Source organism: Sprattus sprattus (assembly GCF_963457725.1).
Source record: "Sprattus sprattus genome assembly, chromosome: 17".
NCBI lineage: Eukaryota > Metazoa > Chordata > Actinopteri > Clupeiformes > Clupeidae > Sprattus > Sprattus sprattus.
In genome coordinates, this window is record NC_137915.1 from 21,316,203 (window position 1) to 21,328,614 (window position 12,412).

The 12,412-nt window shown below is 46.0% G+C and overlaps 1 protein-coding gene across 1 annotated transcript in view; it reads right to left on the minus strand.

The window, feature by feature from the left end:
- The window catches only part of cnksr2a (connector enhancer of kinase suppressor of Ras 2a), a gene marked incomplete at both ends in the record, with an annotated part of 80,283 nt that overhangs the window by 47,609 nt on the left and 20,262 nt on the right, over nucleotides 1–12,412 (minus strand). The window contains 2 exons of the mRNA XM_080855392.1: nucleotides 3,562–3,667; nucleotides 8,785–8,987. Of these exons, the coding sequence (XP_080711518.1) occupies nucleotides 3,562–3,667; nucleotides 8,785–8,987 (309 nt within the window). The remainder of the gene's footprint in view (nucleotides 1–3,561; nucleotides 3,668–8,784; nucleotides 8,988–12,412) is intronic.

Sequence of the window (12,412 nt, forward strand, 5' to 3'; positions counted from 1 at the left end):
AGGGATGTCTTGCAGTATTGTCTCAGAGTATTTCATCCACAGATCCAGTCCACATTATCTCCGTACAACTTGACGGTCACTTGCCTGCTGATATAACTCTGGTCTGATCAGACTTTCAGACTAGCATCTCAACCACAACACCTATGGTGGATGCAAAATTAAAAAATTAAAAACAGACTGTTTGTACCCCTGGAGTTGATTATAATGAGTGTTCTGCTTGTAAAAAAAAGCACATGTAACCCACTGTGACAATAGGGTAATTGGCTCTCCTCAGACCAGTGTGAGGACTGTTGGGTTAGATGATTACAGGGAGGAAAAGTGTTGTTAAAGAGAGTTCGGGGTAGAAAGGGAAAGAAAGGGGAAATAAAAGAGAGAGAGAGAGAGAGAGAGAGAGAGAGAGAGAGAGAGAGAGAAAGAAAGCAAGGGAGGATTGAAAGAAAATGTGAGAGAAAAAGAAAGGCATTGTGCAGACAGCTACACAGTAAGTCATTCAAGAAACCCCAACCCCCAAGGAACTCTCTCATATTGTGTTTGTGTTTGTGTGTGCGTGTGCGTGTGCGTGTGCGTGTGCGTGTGCGTGTGCGTGTGCGTGTGCGTGTGTGTGTGTGTGTGTGTGTGTGTGTGTGTCTGTCTGTGTCTGTGTATGTATGTGCACTTCCTCCGAATTAATAACTGCTCACCAAAATGACGGACCAGAAAACACTTCTAACACCCACACCTCATAAAAGAATACATGACTACACACACACGCACGCAGACCACAGATACACACAACAAGAGAGACCTAAAGAGCACGCAAGTGTGTGTGTGTGTGTTTGTACCAGACAGCATGATCGGAAGCGAGTGAGCAAGAAAGCAGGCCAAGAGAGAGAGAGAGAGAGAGAGAGAGAGAGAGAGAGAGAGAGAGAGAGAGAGAGAATGGGGTGAAGCACATCTGAACAAACATATAACAAATTCCCACCCACACTCTTCTCTCTCATCCCATGAAGAACAACTCATTGCTACAACACACGCCTCAGAGACCCCGCCGCCTGCCTGCCTACTCCAACCTAGAGAGCCAGAGAGAGAGAAAGAGAGAGAGATAGAGAAGGAGGGATAAGAAGGAAAAGAGAGAAAGAGAGACAGGGGCAGATACAGAGAGAAATAAAGGGATGAACAGAAAGTGGGTGAGACCAAGAAGGAGAGACAGGGAGAGGATGAAAAGGAGAGACAGACAGAGAGATATATATGGGCTGTGAGCTCCAGCAGGACTCTGGGCCTGTGGGGAGTTATCCCCGGGCCCTGGCCCACGCCGTGGAGCATTAGTGCAGATTAGCGCAGCGCCTTGGCCTCCCACTCTCCCTCTTTAATCTGGCCCGGGATTATGAGCCGGGATTAGGAGACGCCTCTCTGGGCAGTGCGGGTGAAGACCCACTCGTCCTTTTAATGCTTCCTCACCTCTGAGGTCATTGTCACGGCAACGGGACCTGACCAACTCACAAAGGCATTTTGGTGGAACATGGACGCTCATGGACTAGGGCTGAATGATTTGAGAAAATAATCTAATTGCAATTTTTCCCAAAAATATTGCGATTGCGATTCGATATGCGATTTTTAAAAATGTTATCCTCTTTTTTTCTCCAACAAAACGTACTGAATGATTTAAATATAACACAATATTAGATACATTTAGTGTGCATTTAAGTAATTTAAACAAAATCAAGTATAAACACAAGGCATGCACTTTTTAAATTGGCCTTATGCAGTAATTGTACTTCAGGGTTAGGGTAAGGATAAGCAGTTTTACCTTAAAATAACAGCTTTGAAAATTGGGGCACTACAATTACTTTTAATATGGAGAATCGCCTCTGTGCCATTGCCATACCAGGGTCCGTAGGCAAATGACTGGGTTATGTACAGTAGGTGTACCTAAAGCCGCCTGGTTTTTACTGTCTGCCGAACTAGTAAGTAGCTTATTTGCCGTCTTGTGTTGCACTTGCTTGATGTTTGACTGTGTTAGGACAGTTGTTGACTAACTAGTTGGTCATAGTGTGAAAGTAAGCACATTTCAAGAGATTTCGCTAGTTTGAGCCACTAGCATCTCGTTAGTGATTAGCAAGTGATCCGTTATGCTGCTTTTATCACTGTGTGCAAAATTTTCCATCTAAAAAAAAAAACGTATTTAAGTTGCGGTTTGAAAATCGCGTCTCATCATATCGCGATTAAACCGCAAATGCAATTAATCATTCAGCCCTATCATGGACACACACATTCCAACATGCACATGTTATACACACAGACAGGCAAACATCCAGAGAGATCTATACACATTAGCATGATATGACACACACACACACACACACACACGCACACACACGCACACACACACACACACACACACACACACACACACACACACACACACACAGTCCCACAAACACACACATACACACACCACACACATAGACATACAATACAAAAACACTCTCAGGCAAAAGATGGAAGATTGCTGTGAAAGAGTAACACAATTTCCTCCTCCCCCTCTTCCTCCCACCTGCCACTAAATGATTCTTAGGAGAGTCAAGGCACTGGCCTACTTCTTTTCTCTCCCTCAAACCATGCTCCCCAGGGACTACATCACCCACGATGCTCTGCTTCTTCATTACTTCCTCACTGAGCCAAGAGATCAGTGGAGGAGGAGGAAGAGAGAGGAGAGAGAGCAGGGCTGATAGAAATCACATCACCTCATCCATCATCAGCCTGCTCAATCACAAGCACACATATACACACACACACACACACACACACACACACACACACACAGAGTATAGGGGGAGGTAGGTGGAAAGAGAATGATGCAATGGGGAGGACTAAGGAAGACAGAAGAGGAGGAGAGGAGTGAGTCAGGAGTGAGACACGCTCAGAAACCTCCCTGCTGCAGTGGCACTCAGGCAGGGAGGCAGGAGTGTCACTTGAGTTGGAGGGTTAGGTGGGCCGGGGATAGCTAGCTGATGGTGGGATGATTATGACGATCATGATGATGACTATCAGCCTGCAGCTCTATCACACAGCTGAGGATCGTGAATCGTGTTCCGGAGGATGCCCTTCCACTTCACTCGTGTGGGATTGTTTACTGGAGTAAGAGTACGTGGCATCGTGGTAAACATGCTTTGTTAATATTACAGGTCTATAAAAACACATGAGACAGGGAGAGACTGTGCCACTGGTGAAATAACGTCAAAGGATTTGACTGTAATTGCGCAATGCCACTGTCTGTGAGCACCACATTTACACAATCCTGGGAGTCTGAAGATCGATGTGTAAAGCGAAGCAAACAACAACAAACAACAACAACAACAAACCAAAACGTACAGCATTTATGCATGACATATAATTGTGTTTTCAACTGTGTTTAAAATAGTTTGTTTGTTGTTTCCCCTTCTTTGATGTGTCCTTTGTAATAAATTGAAATCAGCCGACCACACAATGCATACTACATGCTGTACAAGGGTTTCCCTTTCTCTGTACCAGTGATGGAGTGCAGTGGTGAGAGTGGTGCTGTGAGGATCTGGTTCAGCCTACCTGTTGTACAATGGTGGTGAGCTCCAGGCAAAGCTGGATGACGTTGTTCCTGGTCACCGAGTAGTCCGTGACTGCAGCAAAGGGTGACCTGAAAAAAAAGTTGCACCTGGAATTAACCGTTAGATCATTCTTACCGCCAGTGGCATTCACTGTACGTAGTGTGTGTGGGTGTGGGTGTGTGTGTGTGGGCGTGTGTGTGTGTGTGTACACAAGCGTATAAACCTGTGGTGTTTACCTGAAGGTGTATGTGTGTGTGTGTGTGTGTGTGTGTGTGTGTGTGTGTGCCACTGTACATCTGAGCATGTGTTTCTTTCACACTCAGTGTCCTCCAGACCTCGTTCCGTCTCCCTCCACCAGCCCCTCCAGCGATGCACTGAAATATGGGTCATTTGTATTTAGGCTGCGTGCTATATATACAGAGCTTCAGGAAAATTGGTTCTCACAACCATCTAACCAACTACCCCAAGCCCACCCTCTACCACCACCTCCTCCAAAAGCCCTCCCCTCCCCTCTCCTCCCCTTCCCTTCCAACCCCCGACGCCCTCTATCCTGCAGCACCTCCCGCAAGCAGGACACCAACCGCCTTCATCCATGCTGTTTTTCTGTGGCTGCCCCCTTTCTAGGTTACCGAGTTGCCAGCTCTACTTGGAAGGCAGAGCAGGCCACTTGAAGTCAGCCTGCAGGCCTGCCTTCCCGGGGCACTGATCTCTCTCTAGACAGCCTTATTTTGTGGAAAGTGGAAAATTGCAGAAAAACAGAATATATATATATATATATATATATATATATATATATATATATATATATATATATATATTCCCGCCGTTCAGGGTGTAGTTTCCTCTTGTAAGATGTGCCACAGATGAGTTGCTCTTGAGTGGAGTCCTTCTGCTGACACTCCACTGACTGGCTGATGGGATAAGATGGAGTATGGTGGTTAAACCAACTGATGCAAGAAGCCTGATGCACTGAACCTGTTGTTTTTCAAATATCCTGTATTGACACATAATATTTAAAGCTGTAAACAACAACAGATGATAGTCACAAAATACCTCCCATGTGTATCTCAAAAGTTTTAAAAAGTCAAACTTTGAGAGTGAGTGACATGGTACCCAGAGCACTTTGTCCCCGTTTGTCACACTATTAAATAGTCCTCTAAAGCCAAAGTTCAAATGGTCAAGATTAGTGGACGGCAGCCAATGACAAAGCCTCCGTGATCAACATATGGTGGAGGCTGGCCAATTGCAATGCCTCAGTGATCAACATGAGTGGACAGCGGCCAATAGGCTCCACAGGGTGACGGATTACATTGTTGCTTTACTGATGTTTCTTGTGTCCTCAGACCAGATACCATCTCCATCTGCCTTCACCCCTATCCTTATCTCTATCTCTCTTTGTCACAATCACTCTCTTCAAACAGCTTAGCACTTTCCCCGCCTCTCCCCAGTCTCCTGGCACTTCCCCTGCCTCTCCTCAGTCTCCAAGCACTTTCCCTCCCTCTCCCCAGTCTCCTGGTCTCCCACAGATTCCACCAACTGATGTCTCCCTGTGGCACTCTCTCTCTATTTCTGCTGTGGAGGAGTTCAGTCTAGAGACAAGCTGAATTTCAGCAGTTTTGATGAGAGCCTTAAAGTTCTCTGTCCTACTTAAGGACTGCTTACACACACACACAACACATACACACACACACACACACACACACACACACACACACACACACACACACACACACACACACACACACACACACACACACACACACACACACAAACACAAACACACACACACACATACACGCACACACACACACACACATAAATATAGACTTCCTCTGTACTCGACTCTCACCATTCCCTCCCTTTCAGCTAGCGGGGCACAGCTACTACCATGAGGAGGGAAGAACATGAATTACTGCTGTTGCCACTGAACTGCTGCCCCAACATGGGCTCCAGATCTGGAGGTCAGACACCAAAAAAGGTTGAGGTGAGAAGCTGAATCATCATAAGCAGATGTCTGCCTGCTCCTCTGACTTCCCAATCCAGCCTCATGCTGAGTGTAATGCCAGGCCTCTGATGTTGCTCGCCTGGTTAAGTTAAGTCATGCAGGAGCCTCTGACTGTTGGGGTCAGGTGTGTTCAAATCAGGGCTGGGTCTGAGCATTGCAGTAGAGGTCATTCCTGACCTGGAGGATTGGAAAGCCTCCCTCATGATGGCCTGGTTTAGCGGGCTGCAGAATGACAATCATCGGGCCGCCATCACCTAGCCGGGCCACCCGCTGTGCAGCCGGGCGAGTTCATATCATCCGCGGGGCAGCGGCTGAGCTTGGAATGAGAATAAGCCCTGAGCTGGCCAGCATGCGGGCGGGGCGGAGGGGGTTGGGGTGGGGCTCAGCAAAGCTGCTCACCGACAGCCTGCTGAGGCAGTGACCCCAGGGAAAGACAGCAGCGCTGAACCCCTACTTTACAACAGCCCTGTGAACCTGCACAGTCTCCAAGTGAGATAGGGCCAGGATTGCCAAGATAGCGTGTCAGGTGGAGGGGGGCTGGCTAAAATCCAATCTTCTCATGAGTGCATGTCAAGTCATGACCAGGACACCAAAAGCTAACGCTGCTCTCCTCTCCTCTGCCCTGCCCTGCCCTTCTTTGACTCCTGTGCACTTTCACGGCTTATGGGTAGACATGTGTTGTGTGGTGGCAGTTACAGAGTTAAGGAGTCTTCAAGGTCAAATCCTTTCTTGTGCATATTTGTGCAACACAGACCATACCTGTTACATTAATGTCCTCCAAACCTCAAGACATGTTAGACATCTAGGCACTCATGTCATAATTGCTCATGACAGGTGGGTTTTCACCTTGCAAGGAAGCCTCCCCTGTACAGTATACAAGAGAGTGAGAGACTGTGACGCTGTATTGATTTGGCTCTACATTACTGTAGTCTATAAATGCAATCCGCTGAACTTCTTCCATTACTGGGCATTCTCCAGTTACGAAAACATGACAAGTGATACATGCTCTGTGGCGGAACTCTCCGGAAGACTCTGCTGCAGCTATGGAGCCGCTAAAAGCCCTGGTCCGATGAGCAAACTCCCTCTCAGACTCACACAAACACACAAGAGTGGGTGCTTTCCACTATCAGGCCGGATAAAGTCATATAGCCTTTCCAAAGATTAACTGTCCAGCCCCACCTCCCCATCACCCCCACCTCATCAGCTCTCTCCTCAGACTCTTTGTCTGTCAGCGTCTGTCTCCACTTCTGTTCTCCTGGGCAGGAAAACCTGATGGTTATACAGAGCAGAAATTACAGGAATAGTAAAGTCTGTTGAAAGCCCTTGAGTGAACAGTAAAAAGGGGATGTTCAATCACCTGACTGGAAAGGCCAAACTAGATGACCGCAGGGATCCAGACCCCCACCGGGACCTCAAATCAGTCAAGCTCCTCATGCCGCTGTCATCTCCATTGAGACAAATCAGTCACATCCATTTCACCGTGTTTTCTGAGGGAAAAACCTCTGTGGAAGACTGAAGAGCCCCAAAGAGATGACGAGACACAGCATGCCGGATCTGCACCAGATCTGGGCCGGATGTGTCCCACATTTGGCTGCAATCTGGGATTATGACCCACAGAGAAGAGGAGTGTGATGGAAATAATAAGCCCACGTCCCACACACTCCTCACAGCAGTCTACAGAGAAGCTGGCAGTAAAGAGAGAGAGAGAGAGAGAGAGAGAGAGAGAGAAAAAGCGAGAAAGAGAGAAATCATCTGCTTTATGTAAGTTCTCACTCCCCGATCCTTGTGCCACATTACTCACTGCAGTTGCATAAAATGGCAAATCAACATGATTGCTCTTATGCAGTCAGTTAGCATCGCCTTGTCTCTCTGTCACACACGATACCCAAGACAGCCTCCAGCAAACACGCACATATTCACACACGCAGACACACAAACACACAAAAATACAAACAGACAGACAATACCACATAGGCTACATACACATGCACAATCCATACACAAACCAAATAGACACACAAACACACACCTATACTCAGACACATATGCATACACACAAATATTCACACCCATGCATACACAGTATACACACTTACACAATACACACAAATATACACATACCCACAGACACAAAACATGCACTATCCCTCCAGCCCAGCATCTTGGGGTACCCTGGGCTGCTCCACTTCTATTACGGCTCTCATTGCGAGACAAATGAGACTCGGGCTTTCCCTATCAGTGCGAGGAACTGACCCTAATTAACCTTCTCTCTCAACCGCTGGTCACCCATTGCAGGTCTGGTGACCACCAGAGGGCTCCCCCAATTAATCACCCAATCACCTCCTCGCCTGATGAGTAATTGTCTGCATGCGGAGGCCTCCTTGCAGCGAGCCAAGCGCAGCCCTCTTTGATCAATGAATGCTTATTAGTGAGGCAGCCGAGAGAGGGAGTGTGATTAGAAAGGGAACTGAAACCAATACTCGGTCTATTGCCAGGATCAAGAGGCCAAATGGCTGACTAAATGAACTTGAAGCTAAACCTGACGGAGGCCTCTGGCTTATGATGTAGTGCATGTAACAGATGCTTCCTTTAAATGTCCTCTAAACCTTAGCCTTCAAGAGACACACTCTGGCACTGAAGCGCGATGAGGCACGTCCTGATCGTGCTTTAGGTTGAGCTAGTCAAGGTTTACGGGATGAATACATGTGAAAGTGTGTGGATCAGTTTACCTGAGTAAAATACATATATTTCCTACTACCTTGTAGGAAGATTATGTATGTGTGCTGTGAATTCGTCTGTGTAGTATGTGGCAGTATGAACATATGCCTATTGTCTAATGTATGCATATTTGTGACATCTGTCGGTACACTCTGTAGCATATGGAGAAGCATTTAAGGTTTGTTACATATTATTAGGTATGGTACATATGCATATTATCTGACGTATGGATATTTGTAAATTCTATAGATAATGATAACCTTACAACCAAATGTCCTGGTGTTCTGTGCACTTTTGCAATATAGAAAATACTATATTAATATAAACATGCATAAATATTTCCGTTTATGCAGAGAGATCCTAGTGCCCAAGAGGCCTTCTCTTTTCAAGTGTGTGTGTGTGTGTGTGTATGTGTGTGTGTGTGTGTGTGTGTGTGTGTGTGTGTGTGTGTGTGTGTGTGTGTGTGTGTGTGTTTGTCCTGAAGCTCTTTGCAGGGCTCACCTATCCAGCCAGGCCAACAGGCTCTTTGCGGCGGCGATGAGGTCCACCACCGAGGTGAGGAAGTCGTTGGGAAGTTTGCGGGTGGTGCGGCCGTCATAGTGACCACTGCGCCGACGCCCTGCGATGAAGTTCTGTAGGTTCTTGGCCGAGGAGTTGAGCTTGTGCGAGAGGGTCTTCAGGTTCTCCGTCTCCAGACCGTAGTTCTGTGGAAAACCAAAGAACATGGAAGACAAACCCCTGGTGATGAGGTATAGAGTACCATGCCCCACTTACAGTAATAGGACTTGTCAATGTTACAAATGTATGTGTGTGTGTGTGTGTGTGTGTGTGTGTGTGTGTGTGTGTGTGTGTGTGTGTGTGTGTGTGTGTGTGTGTGTGTGTCAGTGTGTGTGTGTGTGTGTGTGTGTGTGTGTGTGTGTGAAAGCATGTGTGTGTGTGTGAAAGCATGTGTTTACGTAAAAAGATGTGCAATTGTTGTCTCCTAGTCCAGTGTGTGTGTATACAGTATATCTGTAAAGCATGTGTGCATCTTTGTCGGACATGAACAAAGACACAGCTAACAAAATGTTGTCAATGTCAATAAAACAAAAAAAAGTTGAGTTGTGGGGCAAACAGCTAGCCTGATGATGTCATACTCATAATTCTAGTCAGAATATGAGTCTGATACTGCTCCATTGAGCTGTGATTATGGGGCGTGTTTCACGAACCAGGAAAAAAAATGCCTCACTCAATTGGATACCTAGAACCAATCAGAGCAACGTAGTATGACCATCTGATACATTAAACTATTACCGGATCCTGTAGGAAGGACGGCAAAAACATACTTTCAATCGACAAATGTCTTGATCGCGTTTCTCTGTTCCTCTTTCAAAATTAATGCGTTGTCAATATCTGTGAGATATGCATGCTCACATAATACTTATTAGCAGCGAGGCTTGCTAGCTACTATGTGTTTCAATGGGGTTTTGGTCTAAGCGTTAGCATTAACCTAACAATAATGGCCTTGAGCTTCAGTTAAGACCTACAATACTCATACAACATTCGTTTAGCACATACACAACTAACCGAGTCAATGTAGACATAAGAAAGTCGTGTAGATAGCTTAATTCACATAAAATATTTTCCACTTACAGGCTCCCGAGACGCCGCCATCTTGGTACGATTTCGAATCTACCGTTAATTCAACTCAAGCCTTGGTTGATCATCTGTCCATCATCGTATAAAGCCCACCCTGACAATTTCATTGGTCAGATCATTTTGCTGAAAACTGATCATTTCTCTCCAATGGAGCAGTGCCAGACCGAACTTCCCAGACCACAAATGTGATGGGCGGGGCTAAGTTCAGTCTGGTATCCAGGCTAGCAAACAGCACCATCCCAACCACAGACAGGTTTGAATTCGACCTGCGGTCATTTCCAAATCCCTTTCCCACTCATTTCCTGTTTTTGTTCACTGTCCAATCTAAATAAAGGCAAAAAAGACCCCCAAAATAAACTAAACCGTGCGTGCACACGCACACATATTGACAGGGCTCATCCTCTCCAGTGCTGCCATGTGTGGGAGTGGGCAGACAACAGGCTGATTGCTCACTGAGGGTGACGGCTCTGATGGTTATTAATAGCATATGGAGGATCTCAGCTAGTGAGCACCATCAGCATGTAGGTGGGTAATGCTATCATGCATGTGTGTGTCTTAATGTGAATACTTTTCGAACATATATGTATACACGTAGACACACAAACATATCAAGGTCTGGACGGTCTTTGAAGGCCTATTATCCAGGAGAAGCGAAACAGGGCACAGAGTTTTGTTATTGACAACTGACTTAGCACACAGATAAACACACACGCACGCACGCACGCACACCCGCACGCACGCACGCACGCACGCACGCAAGCACGCACACACACACACACACACACACACACACACACACACACACACACACACACACACACAGATACACATATACACACACACACACACAGGCAGAGGCATCCAAAGATATGTTGTTTGCAGCTGGATGCGTGTGTGTGTGTGAGTGTGTGTTTTTTTATGTGCATGTGTGTGCTTGTGTGTATGTGAATGCGCGTGTGTGTTTGTGTACTTGTGTACTTGGGTGTGTATGTAGCTAGCTGCGTGTGTATGTGTGTTTGTGTACTTGTGTGAGTATGTGGGTGTGTATGAAGCTAGGTGGATGTGTATGTGAGTGTGAATTCGAGGCCGGGGTGTGTATGTAGCTAGCTGCGTGTGAATGTGTGTTTGTGTACTTGTGTGAGTATGTGGGTGTGTATGAAGCTAGGTGGATGTGTATGTGAGTGTGAATTCGAGGCCGGGGTGTGTATGTAGCTAGCTGCATGTGAATGTATGTTTGTGTCATTGTGCGAGTATGGGGGTTTGTATGTAGCTAGCTTTGTGTGTATGTGTGTTTGTGCAGGTCTGGGAAGGTTACTTTTGAAAGGTTACAAATAATTAGTTACTCTATTGAAAATGTCAAAAGTAATGTAACTATTTTAATTATTTAGCAACGTATAAATGCATGTACCCTATTACATTTGATTATATTTAATCACTATTTGATTTGCAAACGAGACGCAGTACAAATGTGTGCGTGTATGTGTGTGTGTGTGTGTGTGTGTGTGTGTGTGTGTGTGTGTGTGTGTGTGTGTGTGTGTGTGTGTGTGTGTGTGTCTGAGGTCTCAGTGGAAGATGAATGGGCGCAGGCTGCAGAGCAGCACCTGGTGTCTGCTCAGAGGCTGATTAATGTCAGTGGGGTGTGATGGCCGATCCATGCCTCTCTGGCTCTCGGGCTGCACGCCTCTCACTAATCCCAGCCAGGGGCCACTGGTGTCACAGTGCCAATGACAGGGGCAAAACAGGAGACAAGATACAATTACTGTCAGTGAAATCAATGGATATTACCCTTTATATGTGATCTAAATCTGATTTGTATAGAATATTTGACCACAATGAGAAAAACTGACGTTTTGGGCCCTATTTAGACGATCAGAAACGCAAGTAGGACGGCGCCAAACGCAAGTAGCTGTGTGGGCGGCTCTATGGCGCAGTTGCTACTATAACGGCGGAAAAAACACAAATGGGTTGGTCCAAAGGAGGTTACTCAGCCATAGGTGTAGTTTGGGTGTAATATGCAATTAACCAATCAGAGCGTCATCTCACATTCCCTTTAAGAGCGAGGAGCCCATATTCCATAGCGGCTTGTTATTGTAATGGCGGAATTACCTGGAGGAAGACCGGAAAAGTTCACAGCCGAGGAGACTGACGTGAGATTTACACAAATTTTTTGGCAAGCCATATATAATTACAAGGAAAATAAAGTATTTACCACATGAGGAAATCATTGTGATATCCATATCCGAGATATTTTAAAAATAGGCATACATCTAGCGTACACATTGACCCAAATGATTCAGGTTAATTGAAGCTGCGTGACATTTGATTTATTGTATGGCTTTGTAAAAAGCCGGGAGATAGATATATATGGGGATGCGAGAAACCCTACAAAAGTTAGCAAATAAAGTCAAGCAAGCATGGGAAGATATTGCCGTGATTGTTTCTGCTACGGGGCACCCGAAAACGGCCACACAATGCCGAAAACGCTATAATG